Genomic DNA, 19551 nt, shown 5'->3' on the forward strand with positions numbered 1-19551 from the left:
GTACACACGTAAAAACTCTCAAGTGCGCTTTTAAAGACGCTCAAGTGCACACACAAAGACTCTTAAGTGCGCACGTAAAGACGCTCAAGTGAACAAGTAAATACTATGAAATGCGTATGTAAAGAGATTGTCCCTGTTTGTTTATGTAAAATAAACATAGCTCCGTGGTGAAACAAAACTTATATGAGGATATACACCGAAATAGGATAATAGCATAATGATCAAATGACATTAACGCAAGTGTTCAATGAGGATAGCGAGACAGCGCGATGACGATAATGGGGCAACATGACAGCAAGATGTAATTAAAACGACCGTGCCATGGTGAAAAAAACGAGATAAATCGCATTATCATTATTGTTTCGGATCTGCGTAATCACGCTGGCGCGTTATCATCATTGTACTTTCGCGTTAACGTCATCGTGCTGTATTTTTTGTCGTAATCGCTTTGGCGAGTATCAATCAAAATCATGCATAGGCGATCACCCTTACGAGATTCCGTAAGAGAAGACTTTAAACGCTGACTTGGTAACAATCTAAAGAGGCTTTAAAAATGATAATCTGTAAATCACGCGTTGGAACTTGACAATTTTATTTGTGCTGGACATTCGAAAGCCGATGAAAAGGTATTTTTTTATTAATTAATTTTCAGTTAATATCATAATAAACATAAGAACAAGCAAAACAGAATGCTATTATAAATAAAGAATTAATAATTACATTTTCCGAATGAAAAACAGTTGATACTGCACATTGAAGATAATCGATAACAGTATGCGCTGAAATGCATTATATATGATGTTCAAGAAATGGGTTGCGTTGAATGTGTTTTCTATGAGTCTATTTCAATGGTCAATTAATCATAACGAAATTCTGACAAACACTTTTACTAATTATCATGACGTGCACCGAATTTCTGTAATCGAACAACGTAAATATTTAATAGAAACGAAACAGGGTTAGATGTGTATTCAAAGCGAGGCATAAAAACATAAACAACGAGTATTGTTATTTGTTGCTATACTTACTTAGGACCCGGTTCAGCAAGTTAGGTATGCCACCAGTTTGCTCCCATATTGTAAGCAAATAATAAAATGACAATTATTCAGAATTGTTGAGCTGTTTGTGTACTTTTCCCCCGTTATATTAACGTTTAACAAGACGTTTGACACAACAATTTAAAGGGGCCTTTTCACGCTTTGGTAAATTGAAAAAATTAAAAAAATTGTTTCAGAATCGCAAATTTTCATTGAAGTTATGATATTTTTGAGGAAACAGTAATACTGAACAATTACCATGCTCTAAAATATCCATTATGTGCATCTTTTGACGATTGAAAAACCTGAAAATTATAAAGCGTTGCAACGCGAAACGATTGAATAATTTGGAGAATAATGTTGTTGTCGTTGTATTTTTTGATACTACGAGGATTGCATATATGAGGTAACAAATACATTGGAAATGGTATAAGAGCGGATGGTCTAGTGGTGAGAGCGATAGGCTTTTGCTCCATGGCTCCAGGGGTCAGTGGTTCGAGCCCCGTTGAGGGTTACTTTTTAAAAAATTCTTTAAGTGTATTCTTGTTTTTTTTTTACTGGAGATTTTTATACCCAATGTTTACTTTTATCAAAATAAAGCATTTAATGACAAACTTCAAAACATGCCAAAATCTGTGAAAAGGCCCCTTTAAGTTTCTCTAAAATATTTAGAAAGCATAACAGTACTATTTTTTTCTAATTAATAATCAAGATAACATTCGAATAAGTAAGATACAGCGAAAGAAATGTTGCATACATACGTTAATAGGACTCAAACAGACTAAAACTTTACTGTTATGTTAGAAGATGATTATTAAAAAACGAAAACAAATCCGAAAAGCCCGTTATTCAAGTATTACAAAAGACTTCGACGAACGTTTATTTAGTATAAAAATATTAGCGTGTTATTATAACCTACGTCGGATAAATATCAAGGTATACTGAAGTAAGTTAGAAATTTGATAACCTTGCAGCCTAAAAACATAATGCACGAGTTTATCAAATTCTGGCAGTATTACGTAATTGTGTATATAAAAAAATAATCCTAAAAAACAATGTAACAGCATTATATTCGTTAAACATAGTAAGACTTGTTCGAACCTTAGTTTGTTATTGAAATGCTTTTCTATTCCACCAATTGATTTGATATTTATCAGTGTCAAAGTTCATAAATGAGTACATATTGTGAGCCTTTTTTTATCTTAAAAATATATTTAAAGCATTTTATTGAATTGAACTACTAACTATCGGGTGATAAATTCAAAATATATTTTTAATATTTAATAACTGTTTCTGCCATATTGCAAATTGATCAAAGAGACCCATAGGAGCACTTACCGACGTTGTTTATCGACAGGACATTATTTTGGTTTTGTTTAGTAAATATATATTAATCAAAGTAACATTACTATTCAAAATCAATGAAAATTTCGTACAATTGTTCGTAAAATAAACTTAACCAATTAAAAATCAGTTTTCCTTATGGCAATTGCCGAAATTTCAACGTCAGATGTGGTCTGGTAAAATAGATGTTTGTAGATACAAAATGCTCGTTTTTATTATTGTTTTGCATATCTATTCATACGACACATCAACACTAAAATGGTGTTCGTGTGTCGTATGAATAGATATATTCGCGGGAATTAATTGTGGCCACAAATAAATAAAAACGAGCATTTTGTATCTACAAAAATCTATGTAATCATACCACATCTAGCGTTAAAATTTTGGCTATTGCTATAAGGAACACTGATTGTTAAGGTGTTAACTTTATTTTACGCACAGATGTAATTCTGGTGAGACGGTGGAGGATCCTAGTCAGGAACAAACCCACAGTACTGGGGACCTCTTAGCAGCTGACATGCTGGATACAAACACATTGCGATTGGGAACGGATGCTCAAGAAGTCTTCGATGATGAAGACCCACTACTGGCGTTACTGAGAACACAGAGTGACCCAGAGGCAAACACCGACTTACCACACACCACAACAGCTCACAAGGGTGATGAATCTCCGAGGAAGCCAAGAATATCCAGGACGAAAACGTCAGACAAGAAAGCATGGAAAGACCTGGACGATGACCTTCATGCAATACTGGAGACAGCACTCCAAGGAGCAGTTGAGAGAAAGCTGGTTGCTTTAACCAACCTTGTCTACACAGTTGGGAAAGAAAGATTCGGTCTGACTATCCAGAAAACCACCAAGAAACCTGTACAGATGAATAGAAGGCAGCGACAGATAAAGGGCATCAGAAGTGATTTGAAGGTTTTGCGAAGGAGATATAGGCATGCCAGGGAAGAAGAAAAGCCAGGGCTGAATCAGTTAAGAGACAGCCAGATGGAACAACTTTTAAACCTATGCAAGGCAGAACAACTTCCGTGAGAAAAGAAGGAAAAAGGCCAAACGTCGTGCTGAGTTCATTGCAAATCCATTTAAGTTCTCTAATAACCTGCTAGACAAAGAGAAATCGGGCAAGATAGAGAGCAGCATGGAAGAAATTACACAGTTCCTAACTGAAACGCACTCTGATGATATCCGAGACGTACCGTTAGGCAACTGCCAGAGAATAGAACCAGTACCAGAACCCACAACACCTCTAGACACCAAGGAACCTACACTGAAAGAGGTTTCAGAAGTAGTTCAAAAGGCAAGAGCAGGGTCGGCCCCAGGACCAAATAGTATCCCTTACAAGGTGTATAAGATGTGCCCTAAACTTCTTCGACGCTTATGGAATCTTCTGAAAGTGGTTTGGAGGAAAGGTAAAGTTCCAGATTGTTGGCAACAGGCAGAAGGAATATTTACACCAAAGGAAAAGGATTCGAAGACCGTCACCCAATTCAGAACCATTTCCTTACTGAACGTTGAGGGGAAAATCTTCTTTGCTGTGCTGGCCAAGATAATGACGAAGTATCTGACATCAAACCAATACATTGATAACTCAGTGCAAAAGGGAGGCGTCCCAGGGTTCTCTGGATGTGTGGAACATACAAGCGCCCTCAGTCAGATCATCAGGGAAGCAAAGGTTAACCAAAAAGACCTCACTGTTGTCTGGCTTGACCTTGCCAATGCGTATGGCTGCATACCACACAAGCTAATGGAGACCACACTGAAGCACTACCACATCCCAGACCATGTGCAACAGATTATCAATGGATACTTCAGTAACATACAACTACGGTTTGCTGTAGGAGAACAGTCAACACCTTGGATAAGGCTCGAGAAAGGAATAGTAACAGGCTGCACTATTTCAGTCGTGTTATTCGTGATGGGAATGAACTTAATTATCAACGCCGCAAAGAGGGAAACCAGAGGACCAAAGACAACCTCCGGGATATACCTCCCATCCAATAGAGGTTTTATGGATGACCTCACCGTAACTACAACGACACACGTGCAAGCTCGTTGGGTTCTTAGAGCATTGGATGAGACAGTGACTTGGGCAAGAATGAAGTTCAAACCAAAGAAATCGAGGAGCTTGGTAATCAAGAAGGGAAAGGTTACTCAAAGGTTCACCCTCCAGATACAGAGCGAAGACATACCATCCATAGTAGACAATCCTACCAAATGCCTAGGAAAATGGTACGATGCTAGCCTTAACGACACAAGCAGCACAAACCGCACCAAGAACCAACTCCAAGAAGGTCTGAAGCAGATAGACCAGACATCACTTCCTGGGAAATTCAAGGCATGGTTATACCAACATGGATTGTTACCAAGACTCATGTGGCCTCTAATGCTGTATGAGATAGCAGTTTCTACTGTGGAAGGCTTTGAAAGAACCATACAGATACCTCCGTAGATGGTTAGGGGTCCCACGAAGTTTCACCAGCATCGGACTGTATGGGAGGACCAACAAGCTCCAACTCCCAATATCATCAGTTGTTGAGGAGTACAAAGTTGCTAAGGGCAGGATGGTGGTGACACTGAAAGAATCTTCTGATGAACTGATCAGGATGGCAGGCATAGAGACTAGAACCGGAAGGAAGTGGTCGGCAAGCCAGGCGGTGTCCCAAGCTGAAAGTATACTGAGACACAAAGACATCGTCGTAACTACTACGGAGGGCAGACAAGGGCTTGGTATGATAAAACCACAGCGATGGAGTACGGCAGATAAAAGGGAGAGGAGTCAGATGGTGCAGAAGGAAATCAGGGCGAGCGAAGAGGAGAGCAGAAGAGCCCGTTCAGTTGAAATGGGTGGACAATGTGCCTGGAACAAATGGACAACAACAGAGAGGAAGTTGACTTGGGCAGACATCTGGCAGTATGAGCCGCTAAGACTCAAATTCCTGTTAAGGTCAGTTTACGACCTGCTGCCATCCCCAACCAACCTCCACAGATGGGGTCTAGTGGAAGACCCAAGTTGCAGTCTCTGTAACAAGCCAGGCACCATGGAACACATCCTGTCATCATGTCAGACTTCGCTGACACAGGGCCGCTACAGATGGAGACACGATGCTGTCCTTAGGGAGCTAGCAGATGTACTTGAGCGCGAGAGAAGGAAGAAAAGAACAGCAAAGAAAACAGCATCTACAAAGATCAACTTTGTCAAGGCAGGGGAAACAACCACAAAGCTAGCTCCTAGAAACACGTCGATCTTAGATGAATCAGACCAATGGGAGATGAAAGTCGAGTTAGGAAAGAAGCTTGTCTTTCCCGAGATCGTCCAAACTACACTGAGGCCTGACATAGTGATATGGTCCACCAAACACAAGAAGCTGGTGACCATTGAACTCACCGTCCCATGGGAATCAAGGTGCGACATGGCATATGAGCGGAAGAAAGCCATATACACTGATCTCTTAGACCAGTGCAGTTCCCGCGGTTGGAAAACATGGCTGTTCCCGATCGAAATTGGCGCCAGAGGCTTTCCCGCACAATCACTGTGGAGGATGCTAAGTGCCCTAGGAATCAGGGGAGGAGAGAGAAAGAGAGCTGTTGGGAGACTAGGTCAAGCAGCAGAGAGAGCGTCCAGTTGGCTATGGATTAAGAGGGAGGAGAAGAGCTGGCAGCTAACCACTGACCCGTATTGCCTGATCAGCACTGCGGTTTCACCGCCCGGAGAGTGTCCTGGGATTAAAGGATGAAACACTTGTTGATTGGCGGCTCCCAGCTGATGAGTCAGTGGCTTCGTGCAGCACAGACTGTATTAAACACAATACGAAATACTTCACGAAATTTCCGTTGATTTTTAGCGTTATATAGACTTTAAATATATATGTCTTTGATGTCTTTGATATAGAGCGTCGGCAGTTATTCAATACGCTATTTTTTCTTATAAATGCTTGTTTAATGAAAAGCAGCCGCATTGTAATCAATAACATTTCAAGGCATACAGCTGGCTTATAAGATTTTTTTTATTAATCTTGACATTGAGCCTATCAGTTAAAGATTGAACTACGGCGAGGTAACTAGGTTTATTTCGTACAAGTCTTCAACAAGTTTTTAATGTTTAAACTGAAACTTACCAAAAATATAGTATTCAACATCCACGCAGTGTTTTCAACTTCTTTACTATATTGCGAAACTTGTCAAACGTAGATATACACCATGGGATCAGCACCGTCTTGCGGCTCAAACGTTAGGAACATCGACACCCATCTACAACGATTATCCAGTAACCAAAAATTGACCGAAGATGAACTGAACATGTTGACAACTATGTTAAGGACAAAAGCTTCAGAGGCAATGGAAATCAAGCACAAGTTGGCCGATGATGGACTTTATGTTGACAGCATTAGGAAAACGATTGCATTATTTTTCATAAACACGTGTTCTCATAAGTTTAACAAAGTGAAACAAAGGGTTAAATTTATCATGGAAATATCAACTATTTTGCTACAGACAAAGTTCATAAACATAATACGGGGCTGCTTAATAAAGTTGCACATTCGTGGTTGGGTGAATGTTGATGGAACCGTGGACAAATCTGCTTATGACTTGATACGTTGGTCAATGTCCTTCGTTGTAGACTTGGCCGATGTTTCAGATGAATTATCGTTCTCTTTGGCTAATGACAAAAACTATATGGCAGCAATTAAAACGATTCTTGAAGATAAATCCACTCAATATCTTCAAAGCGATATATCGCCGTTGTCGGTACGTTTATATTGCATGTTCAGCTATTGTACTTTTCATTTAAAATTGTATAATATATTATTGTTAGGATAAGTGTTTCTTCATTCCTCGGTTATGATGAATGCTTAGCAGTAATAGGTCCATAATATTGTTGTTTAATCGCAATAAGACTAACATATTGATCGCCCTTCATACTTTTTTATTGATTACAGTATTAGTGATATTTTGAATTGAGTTGTAATGCAAGATATTTTTGTTAAGAACAATGATATTGATAAGCAAATACATTTGAAACTGTTATAATCAACTGCATTTAGTGTTCACTTGTCTTGATTTTCAGGACTTTGATTCGGAGATAATTGAAAATTGTTTGAAAGTTGTAACCAATATATCAAGGTGGTCGAATTGCGCTCAACTTCTTCGAAACCACAATTTCACAAAGGTTATAAAGCCGTATCTCAACTCCAGTGATGAATTGACTAGCCTCGCTGTCTTATCAGCACTCGCTGGTTGGTAGTTGTATTACTGTTCATATACGTTATAATACGAATGTATATTCCTCCACGAATGAATTTCACTACCGGGTTTCAGCCATATGGGGCTTAAGAGCCTCTATAGCCCACTAAAACCAGGTTATACATATAGGCCCATTTTTGTCAAATGAAACTGGAACGTTTTTGCAAGGTAGTGCGATGTTTAATAACATATTTGACTTACCTTACAATGGTCCACTTTCGTGTTTAATGATCTCAATATGTTTCCTGTCTCCAAAACATTGGCGGTAGACATAACAACCATCCCGTTTGAGTCCATAGTTATGCACTTGCGGTCATTCTTGTGGTGTTGGAAGCCAATTGGACGCCATGTTGGATTTCTGTGTTGCGTAATAGAGTAACATTATTTTTAATAATCTTAAAGGGGCCTTTTCACAGATTTTGGCATGTTTTGAAGTTTGTCATTAAATGCTTTATATTGATAAATGTAAACATTAAATTTTAAAACCTCCAGTAAAAAATCTAAAATAAAATTTAAAAAAGGAAAAAAAAGGAGCCCGCAGCAGGGCTCGAACCAGTGACCTACGGAATTCTCAAGTAAAAACTCATTAGCCAACTGAGCTATCCTGCCAAACATACATAAGAAACGTATTGTATACGTTATATAAGCAATCTTCGTAGTTTCACAATTTTAAACGACAACAACAGAACTCTCCAAATTATTCAATCGTTTCGCGTTGCAACGCTTTATAATTTTTAGGTTTTTAAATCGTAAAAAGATGCATATAATGGCTATATTAGACCATGGAAAATGTTCAGTAATACTGTTTCCTCACAAATATCATAACTAAACCGAAAATTTTCGAATCTGAAACAACTTTTTCAATTTTGTCAATTTACCAAACCGTGAAAAGATCCCTTTAACGTGTTTTTTCGCTAAGCTCAAAACCGTAATATAGACTCAAAAATCACCAAATGTGGGTGGATAATTACATTGTTATTGCAATTAATAGGTTTTGGCGACCATCTTGGACGTCAGCTTGAAAAAAAAAACACACAATTTTCCGGAGGTCCGACTGTGACAAACGTTTGATGTGTTATATAGTACCGTCTACCCTACCAGTATTAATTACAATACCCTTTGTAGCAATCCTATGGTAATGGATAGGGTATTGTTTATATATCTACCTGATTAATATATTTTATCATTTTACAGCGATTGTCAATGAGTCTGAATGTGATATCATTAATGCAGCACTTGATAAGGTCCAACTTCTCTTGGATGTGCTTAAGCATGGCCTGGATGAAAATGATAGGCGCTACAGAGGGTGGTCTTGCAAAGAATGCGCCTACAGTGAGTACATTTTTGTTCTAAATTTCAACACATTTAATTTTAGGATTGCAAACAAATATACATACAATATGCAAAATAACACAATAATTCAATGAAATCAGAGATAAAAAAAACCCCATATGCAACACATCTAAAGTTATCTATATAAAAGAAGACATTGACAAAGAAAGCACATAGATTATTACAGTGTCTCAGCCTTAACTATGCAAATGCAAGAAAGACTTTCCCATTATACACATACGTTGAAGTTAATATATCTGTGATTTGTTGGCATAAAATTAATATAATAAGTTACAGCAAACGTATATTTGTTTGAGATTAACAGTGAATACAGTAAACGCCATTTTTGATGTATGGTGTCTTATAAGTACAATGCAAACATAAGTGATTTTTGTTGCTTAGATGTTTATGCAGTGTCGTGACTTTTCAAACAAATTGATTGTTGTTTCGTATACTAGTAATATTTAAGTCAATCACTGTACTGTTTTTACAGCTGTTAAAACGCTGGTGCGGAATGATGCAAACAAGCAATTACTCGTTGAACTCGGTGTTTTGGAATTGCTTGTGAAAATGGGACGAACCGGAAACGAGGAGGAACAATGCGGTATTGGTCGTCTTTTTCATTCCTATATTTCGCGCTGCATATTTTGAAACATAATTATGCACTACTTAAAACCGCTTGTTCGAAAAAGTAACAAATCAACCAAGCATTAGTTAAATAATTGTTCACAGTGAGGTTTGGCATGCATGTATTAAACTTATTCAGACAATAATTCTTTGCATTGGCGCTGACCCAAGCTCAATTAGGTTTACATACAGTATATTGTTGTAATGATTGTTCTGTATTGTATCGGCCATTGGCCACTTGCCTTTAGTAAGTCACACTGATTTCAAAGTAAGAAACACGTAGTTAATAATCAAAGGAAGATCATTAAATTCAACCAAGCGTCTTTACACGAAAGAAAGATGATAATTTTTATTTTCACATTATCTTCAATTTTGGATAACGTTCATTTTAAATTGTTATTTTGCAGGTTTTGATATTAAAATGTGTGTTTGTGATTTTATTGTTATGTATTGATTTATCATTGATGCGTGACGCTGGCTGAATCTAGCTAGGGGTGAACTTCAAATTACACTACTATAAAAAGTGATCCTTAGCACATTTTGAATAGCATACTTGCTAACGACTACAAGGACCTTGCTGTCATTTGGCATATTTATACATGAACTTATATCGGTCTACATTATTTTGTCGATAACAATGACCTTATAAAGAAGGATAATACGTTGCAACAATTTTATTATGGATAACTTTTTTGTACTTCTGTCTTCCGACATGTCATATATTACACTTTGATAAACTTTAGATGAACACTTTTTCCAATTCACGCCAATCTCATGACACAATTTTGATCTAGTCTTATCAATGTGACGATTGACACAATTCTATTGATACTGTTCATAAATTGATAAATTATCGAAATTAACGAGATATTTTACAAGGTTTAGAGTTCCTCTCCTCATGAGCATATCATTTACGTGGTGAAAACACTGTATTGGATAATGTTGTAAAGTTTTAGGGTAATAAATTGCAAACGCTATGGTGTTCGTCGGAAGAACAAACTATGATTTACCCTGTGTGAAAATTTTATTTCGCAATGGATGAATCGTGCCAAATTTGGGGTCTATGGTGTCGCGTTTAAAAATGTCAGGTTTAATTGCTGAAGCTTTTTCGTAACGATAATGGGAGAATTATTATTATAAAGTATATCATGATGCTGCTGATGATAGTTATTATTATAATTTAATACGCACACAGATACGGCCATATGTGCGAACGTAACGATCGCCATTCTCTGTGACCATTTGTTACTTATGTGTAAACGAATTCGTACCGGATAAATGCGTTTCATTATTTGTATGAAACGCTACCGTTTCTTACGAAGTACGTGTACGTACGAATTCTTACGAATTTTATTATATGTCCAAAGTAAAAGCCGCTAAGGGACTAACTTTGTTGTGCTGCGTTTTTTACCTTAACCGTTTTGGGGCTTTCAAAGGGCATATCAGTCACAAAGCATAAACAATTTTGAAAGGTCGTTGAACCTTAAACGATGCGAATTTTTTATGTTACAGAGAGTGTCAACGCGGCGTGGGCCCTGTGTTTTAACAAGGATACTCAACAAAAGGTGGCAAAGGATGAAAGTCTTGGGTTGGTGGAGTTGTTGTTTGATTTGAAAACGTCTTCAAATTCCCATATAAGGAAAACATGCAACGGTGCACTGTGGACGCTGCGAGATGTATTGGCATCGTCTGAATACCAGAAAAACAGAATATTCGGTATCAGTTTCTTACCTAAAAGAGCAAATAGTCTTATTTATTTACATTTGTTTTTATGACGAGAAGTGACAATTTGTCTTTGTCTCCTCTATATATAATATGATAACGCCAGATATTTATGACACCATTAGACAACCGATGATGTGCTTGCAGTATGTGCTTACGTTTTAAGTGATAAATTTCGTATTTTTTTCTTAGGCCACAACAAATTGATGATTTGTTCTACGGATTTTAGCCAAAAAAAATGGAGCGAGCGAGCGAAATAAAAATAAATTAATTTTTATTCTATTTTTAAAAAAATCACAGGCGAGCGAAGAGCGAAAAATAAAAAAATAGATATATTGTCTCTGTAAATTGATATTTGTTGCCAAATAAATGCATGATATCTTCAAAATACAAACACAAGGTCATTTATTAGTACTAACTATGTTTAACTCTAGTCCAATGTTTGTTAAAGAATGATAAACAAAATATTCTCCAATAGTTATTCTGCTTATTCACAACAGGTAGTGACTACTTAATGTTAACATGGTACACTGTACTTTTCACTAGCAAAGTTATATAAGAAGCTCAGTCTTCTGTCAATGAAAGTTAAATAGCATGACAATAAATAATATGCTAAACATCAAGCATAAGAAATATATTGAATCTGTATTAGTTCTAAATATCATAGGTTATAGTATACATTATACTCAAATGCATAACTTTGGTTAGTTTAGCAACGTTAAAATTAGAAATGAGAAGTTTTAAGTTTTGTAAAAAAAAAACAACATAACTTCCTAATGAAAGAACAATAAGAAACGGATAGTTAAAGTTTTTTTTATTTTAATATAAAACACATGCCTTTTAATCAAAACTATTTATAGATGTGAATAGTAGGAGCCCTTTATTTTAACATAGCACAGTGACATATATTTGTCTAATTTGAGTGCCAAACATAAGATGTGTTTGTCAGAAACACAATGCCCCCTACTGCGCCGCTTTGAAAATATATATTTATTTTTTTACATGAACTTGACCTTTCACCACTCCAAATGTGTAGCTCCATGAGATACACGTGCATGCCAAATATCAAGTCAATATTGCAAAAAGTATGGCCAATGTTAAAGTTTTCGGACAGACAGACAGACGGACAGTTCAACTGCTATATGCCACCCTACCGGGGGCATAAAACGACTAGTATCAGTTCTAGTAAATGACTAGTACTATAATATATATTTATAACAATAGTAGTAGAACTATATTTAGCGTGATTATTTAAAAAACACATCAATTTACAATAAAACATACTTTTCCAAGAAAAGTGCAATCACAAATGACTAGTATCAACTTTAATCTTAACACAAAACAATTAAAATCTGTAGAAATAGAAATTAAACTGGAAAATACGAAACACTAATATTTTTAAAAGTTAAAGCATTTGCTCTTTATTCCAATCCATGATTTTTCATTTTCAATCACAACATGTTAACATTTATAAACATGATGATGATGGTCATTATATACACATACTTTTGCTTTGGTCTCATTTACAAACCAAATCAAAGTAAGAACTTTTGAAGGCTTGAATGAGTTCATTTGACTTTTTGTTTTTTTACAAACTTCTTGGCGCCCCATGTTTTTGCCTCTTTTCCAGAATGTCGACAAGACACACAAATTGGCCTGACTATGGAATATTTTATATACAAATCTGCAACATATGCATCGTTGTCATCTAACAGACAATCAGGAGATCCACAGTGGATGCACACTGGTGGTAGGTAATGCCGACACTTGGCTGAGAAATAAGCTGTTTCCACCTCAGAGCTGCAGGTCACGCATCTCCGAACATAGAGGTCAGGTGCATCTTCCAACTGATCTCCACAGATATACGAATGGCATGCCTTAATGTTCCGCAAGAATTCCTCCTGCAAGGAAGTGAAATGTTATGGAGCTTTTCACAAAATTGACAGTCATCATTATTCGCCCTATCCAAACAGAAAAAATCTATGGTCTTTTTTTCAGGCTTATAGAAATTCCCAATTTTACCAGCCTGAAGTGCTTGTAAAACTCATAAAACAGATATTAAACAATTTCTAATTTAATTTTCGCTATTTTTTCCAAAAAGAATTAGAGCAACTTTAAGCAACTTTAATCAACTGCCATTAGAAGCTTAATTTCAGAAAGATGAAAGTACGAAGAAAATTGCCATGTATTCGAAGGATTAAATAAAAATAAATTGTGTCTGTTATTTTGAACAAAATGTACACAAATGGCTGCGCTCGAAAATTCTGACTCAGGCTAGTAAAATTTCCCATATTACTAAATTTCTATTACTGTAATACTTCTCCAAAGCCTCTTCATAGACATGGAATTGACGGCAGCTATGTCTTGGCTAAGTTCAAGAGCACATACATGTAACTAAGGAATAAGTGAATCAATATGTGTGAAAATTGTGTCATGTTAATCTACACTTTATGCGGATTTGCATGCAAACAAATTGCCAGAAGGATTGACCGACAGAGTGACTCCAATAAATTGCCTCCCAACCTTTGTGTTTGCAGCAGTATTAGACTTGAAACCTATTCAAATCAAAGCAAAAACGAATGCATTTCCTTCATATTAAGATTATCATTTACCAATGCATTTTTTGTTTTACAACTATTTATATCTTGAATAGGCCTTTGATGGTATGAAATAAAAAACAATGTTTTGCAATGTCAATCTGGTGATAAATTAACACATACCGTGTTTGAACAGACATTAACAAAAAATATTCGGGCTCTAAGTTGCAAACCAACAAGCCAAAGAGTTTTTTTCTGATCTGTAAAAATATGTATCATTCATATCAATTTATTGGATCAATACGTGCCTTTTTATAATCCTGCCAAACTGTGTATAACTGTGATGTTTAAATGTTAATTTAGACTCTTAAAAATTATGTAACCAACATGTTATGATCCTATAATGTTGAAACACGCTGTAGATTGTATTTTTACAAAACGTTTACCTGTTGTCGGTCAAGCTTGTTTGGACTGAAGACACATCTTGGCCTGCTACATTCTCCGCAAAGGACAGCATCTCGAAGCTTCTCATTCTAAAACAACATGGAAAGATATAGTGTAATGAAAGCAAAAATATTTAAAAAATGCTTTTTACGGCAAAATGCCCGCTTCACTTTCCAGCCTGCAAAAATGTTGACAACATGATATCATTTTGACATGATCACTTTTTCTCTTGGTGTTGCCAATTGCCAGGTGGAAGAAGGAACGGATGTATACTGCAACAAAAATGCACTTGGAATATTTCTCTGATTTTTATTTTAATATCACAGTTGTAATTCAATGAGGTTTTGTTTAAACCTATTTATTTTAGCTCGATTGCATTGAAAGCCTTAGGCTTTTTTGAAACGCTCTAGAGTTGTTTTCCTGGGACTAGAACCAGTACTTGGTGTCTATGGGGAGATCTAAAGCACGCTCCTACTATGGCGATTGAACCCGTGACCTCTCGGTCGCTAGGCGGACACCATATCCACTTTGCCACGGCGACCTTACAATAAGGTTTGACAGTTTGACCTAAATATAATAATATAAACATGAAATAACGTGTTAAGTGATTTGCGAGCTTCTAAAATATTATAATTATCATTACCCTCAAAATTTCTCGATTCTCTTTATCATGGTTTTGTAATTCCTCATCATAGGTTCCACATGGTCTGGTTGAGGGTCTGTACTTGTCACGGGTCAGGGCTTTCCCAAACAACTGGAATTATTATTATGTTATTATAATTTATATAATTGAATTGGCATGTTTAAATCTTATCTCAAATGTTGATTCCAGTTTCTAAACACAATAGTCACACATTATCATTTAAATCATTAAATTAACTACATGTCAGCTGGACAAGTAAAGTTAACTAAAATGTCAACAAGGTATAAAGTTAAGTATATTTATGCCTTTTTATTAAACAAAAGGCAGAACATAATATGTTGTCAGATCAATGAAGTAAACATGAGTAAATTGATTACCGGTATTCAAATTTAATTGTAGCTATTGACCATTTGCACAGGTACACAACCTTCAAATGCCAAAGTAAGTTTCCATAATATATTTGTAATTTACACAACTTCATCCATTCAATAAATATGTCATATAATGGAATACAAATGCGATAAATATACCTCACTGAATGGTAGGTAGTGTTCACCATTTTCGTCCGGCTTTGGTTCAGGGAGGAACCTGAGGCGGTCAAAAACATCCTGATCTCGGACTGGGTTGATGGAGCAGTAGCCACATTCATGGGATGAACACTTCTTTAACTGGAAGCAGTAGTGGCTGGATTCTGCATGCCTCTCAAAGAAATCCTTTAGAAGAAAGGACACTGATGTTTATAGACGCTCTTCCATATTAATAACATGTTTTTTTTGTCATTTTTTAAACAAGATGTATCTTTATACATAGGTTGATTTTTCATTATAAAATATAATAAACACACGTTTTCATTAATATTGTCAATAAGACAGCATATCCTTCACAATATCCAATATTTAATAAAAAAATGAATAATGTTACCCGGTAAACATTAAACTTTTAAAATTGAATAATTGTGTATTGTTCTGAGAAAACTGGACATAATGCTTGTGCATAAATTGTCATCCCAGATTAGCCTGTGAAGTCCACACAGGCTAATCAGGGACGACAATTTCCGCTTTTATGGAATTTTTCGTTTAAATAATGTCTCTTCTTAGCAAAAATCCAGTATAGGGGGAAAATGTCGTCCCTGATTAGCCTGTGCGAACTGCACAGGCTAATCTGGGACGACACTTTACGCACATGCATTATGCCCAGTTTTCTCAGAAAACGACACAATTAAACTTTCCATAACCTAGACAAATTGCTTGCCTGTGCCAGTTGCATATTTTAAGGTTGAATGTTAAAAACCTTTATTTGTTTTTCTGTTAGATAATAGTATACGCACTGGCGCATATTAATTTAATGCGAAACAAATACTTAAATTGGAAGTGACATATTAAAAACTAATATAAATATGCATTATGTAACCAGTGACCATAAGCAATTTTAGTAGAGGGCAATATACAGTTATATCAATATAATTTTACTGAGAACAACAATTATTATATCATTTCCAGACAAGCAGGACATTATCTATGCATTTTTCTTTAAAAAATAAATTTAGTTTGTTTTACCTGCAGATGCTTGCTTTTCTTCAATTCAGCGCTTTTTGTGTCAGCTGTGGCTACTGGACTATCTGCTCCAAAGCCAACACCAGTGATATCTAAGATGGATGTGATCTCTTCATCTGATACCCCTTTCAAAGTTTTAACAGGGTTTCCTTTCAAGCTCATTTGTGAGAAACGTTTGTTCACAAGATCAACCACTGGTTCCATACTTTTCTTGAAAGCCTCTTTCAGACCATCTTTTAGTCTGGCTTGGTTTCTTACTGCAGTTAGAGAAGACAAGTTTTTAACCATCTGTTCATACTTCTCTTCCATTTCATTTCTGTCTAGCGCAACATGCTGCAAGGCCAAATTTAAAATGGACATGCAACGTTCAGCTGGGTTGGTCCAACTATGTGATGGTGCTGTTCGGAGTGCAATTAGCATGTCCAAATCTAAATGCATGAAGATAAGAGTGAGCGACAACTTAACCGTTTCATAAGTGACTCTATGATCCGGTCCTCCATCAGTATAAAGGCACATGATTGGGGTTCTCAAATTTAATCCATCTGCAGAGTAGGCATCATTTAATCTTACGAGTTCAATAACTTCAGCAGCATGTCTAAATGGGCTAGATGGGCTGAATACCTTTTCTTTTGTTGTCACATGCATGCCCCCTGAAAAGAAGCTGTCTTTGGAGTCCCTAGGAATTTCTGTGACAAGAACAACTGAAGGAACAAGACTGCAACGATGAAAATCATGGTCAGTTGAAACTAATACAGGTCCCTCTGAAGGTGTTAGAACCTTGTTATGCCCTCTTACTCCAGTCGATATAGTGATTCCTGGTCTCCCACTGGAACTATTGCCTTGTCGTCCATGCATAAGAACATAGCACTGTCTCTAAACATCACACACAATTCTTTCATATACTGAAAGTATTTTGCAGCATAGTGTGAATGAGGATGTGAAACTCTTGCCTGGCGTGTCTGCACATGGAATAAAACATTGAACTGACCAGTGTACCTTAGAGCAGTTTTATGAAATGGATTACTGGAACAAAACTGCAGTCGGATCGTTTCATTGCTAGGAATGGGTGTTCCATCAGGCACTCTTTTACAAATGTCATTCTTTAAAGTCTCTATTGAAATTGCCAATGGCAAATACATTTCATCACATTTTCGTCTTTCACTGACCTGTAAAACCTGTTCTTCAAAGAACTTTCCCATTTCTTCAAAAAAGGCATCATAATATGTATCAGAGCCATTAGTTGCTCGTAAATCAATCAATAGCTGAGAGTCATCTGCGCCTATGATCTTCGACACCCTTTCATTAATTTCTTTTTCACTGGCAGAATTGGCACTTTCTTCATGCCCTGTTAGGCTAAAATACATGTGTCTAATTACTGACTTTGGGCATTTCACATAACTTATAAACTTGTCAATAAATTCTTGTCTCATAGCCCTGCTTGAGAACGTCGGAAGATCTTCTGAAATTTGAGAGATAACTTTCATGTTGCGGGATGTTTTGTCTTCTGTTTGACCTACTGGAACACTCCAAATGAAATTTAATGTTCCTATGCTTCCTCCATAAGCAACCCTATACAACATAATCGGTTTGGACAAACGAAGGTTTTTGATGAATTTGCGACGTTCAATACGATTATCGGGACAAAACTTGTCAAGGTGCACATAGGTATAATCTGATGTTTTCACTACTGTCTCGTTTAAATGACTATATTCTTCTTTAACATTGGACGGTGTTACAGGATTTATGCAAACCGAGTTCGAGTCACCGCAGTTAGCCGTTTCTCTTTTATGACTCATGTTTTGGTGTTTTTGGTTATCATTTTCAAGTCTGTCTTTGTATTGTTTTAAAGATTCTGCTAATTCACCCATGATTTTGGCTAACACTGTGTTTCGTTTATCACTCAATGATGGCAAACTAAGGGCGGAGTATAGATCACCAACCAATTCGCCAAGTCTGGCTGCCTATACAATAGGTGGTCTGTGCCTAAGTAATTTGTAGTTGTTGTAATTTTGAAATTTGTTTAATTCAGATGGAACATGACAACTGGCATCTTTCAGTCTTGCATGGCAGTGATCTACGTACCACAAGGCATTGCTGAGAGATTTAAGGGCTTGTTTTCCACTGTCCTCGACAATATTAGATGGCCATCCACACCCAGTACTTTGGGCCCAATCAATCAAATCGCAGTACAGTTGTTGTGGACCAGAAAGTTTCTTTACTTTTGAGCTTGTGTTTACTTCATATTTTTTGGGCATAATGTATACCTTGGACTTGTTCATTAAAACTGTGAATGCATTGGAGTTTGAACTTGTTGATGGAAGTCGTGCAGAATTAATTGTATATTCGACCATTTTTTTGTCAAGTACTACTGCGACATTTAGTTGCATGTTGATGTTCGAAATTTTTATTCTATCGCTACTACCAACTTTACTGCAGATATTTACAGAATTCACGCATTCGGGCGACATTTCGAGGCCTGATGATGATGCGGCTGCGATGAATAAATCGCCAAAATCATCCGTAATCCGGTGACACATTGCCACAGGAGAAAAAATTGAATTACCATTGGTTTCTTTCTTCGACACGACTATGCAGACGAGCGCCGCCATTATTTTACCATAAACCAATCTCATTATTATCGCAAAGCGTTATAAAAGTCGTTAAATACGTAGGCTAAATTAAACTAAATCTGTAAACAAATACATGCGGAGCAAAATTGTTGCTGCGGGCGCGAAATAAAAATAAAAATATTTTTATTTAGTTTTAAGATTTTTAGGTGCGGCAAATCCGACGAACATTTAATCAATTTGTTGTGGCCTTATTTATAAGTCAATGGCAAAAACATGTAGACAATGTAAAATGATCAAATTGAAGCGCGTTTAGAGAGCGGAGTGATTATCATGTTAATTAAACACCAGTAAATTATTTATTATTTATTGTTCATGTATACCTACTATAATTAGTCAGATCTGTTCAACTTATAACGTTATAATTGAAGACCAAGTTTATTTCGTTATTAAAAATATTAACATAATAACATATGTCCTATGTAGGATCCAAATAA

The 19551-nt window shown here is 36.4% G+C and overlaps 2 protein-coding genes across 7 annotated transcripts; one reads left to right on the plus strand and one right to left on the minus strand.

Moving 5' to 3' along the window:
* Window positions 1–508: 508 nt before the first annotated feature.
* On the plus strand, window positions 509–11933 carry LOC127857880 (uncharacterized). Of its 6 annotated transcripts, XR_008038663.1 has the most exons (6): window positions 514–626; window positions 2823–7134; window positions 7454–7622; window positions 8824–8961; window positions 9455–9565; window positions 11101–11933. XR_008038663.1 is itself a non-coding variant. In XM_052394597.1 (5 exons), exons 1-5 carry the CDS (start codon window positions 6586–6588, stop codon window positions 11361–11363), a joined length of 1230 nt encoding a protein of 409 aa, XP_052250557.1. In that variant the 5' UTR covers window positions 6125–6585; the 3' UTR covers window positions 11364–11933. The 6 variants fall into 6 exon arrangements, 3 of the variants coding, with proteins under 3 accessions (XP_052250558.1, XP_052250556.1, XP_052250557.1); XR_008038664.1 differs by lacking the exon at window positions 2823–7134 and having other exon boundaries at window positions 509–626; XM_052394597.1 differs by lacking the exon at window positions 514–626 and having other exon boundaries at window positions 6125–7134.
* A 176-nt stretch (window positions 11934–12109) lies between these two features.
* LOC127857878 (uncharacterized) lies at window positions 12110–18902 on the minus strand. The gene is made up of 5 exons (XM_052394592.1): window positions 16491–18902; window positions 15465–15647; window positions 14935–15045; window positions 14294–14380; window positions 12110–13211 (listed from the first exon to the last, which is right to left on the minus strand). The coding sequence occupies exons 1-5, from the start codon at window positions 17340–17342 to the stop codon at window positions 12879–12881; spliced, it is 1566 nt and encodes a 521-aa protein (XP_052250552.1). The 5' UTR covers window positions 17343–18902; the 3' UTR covers window positions 12110–12878.
* Between the last annotated feature and the right edge of the window lie 649 nt (window positions 18903–19551).

The sequence above is a fragment of the Dreissena polymorpha genome, chromosome 14 (assembly GCF_020536995.1).
Source record: "Dreissena polymorpha isolate Duluth1 chromosome 14, UMN_Dpol_1.0, whole genome shotgun sequence".
In the NCBI taxonomy this organism is placed as follows: Eukaryota; Metazoa; Mollusca; class Bivalvia; order Myida; family Dreissenidae; genus Dreissena; species Dreissena polymorpha.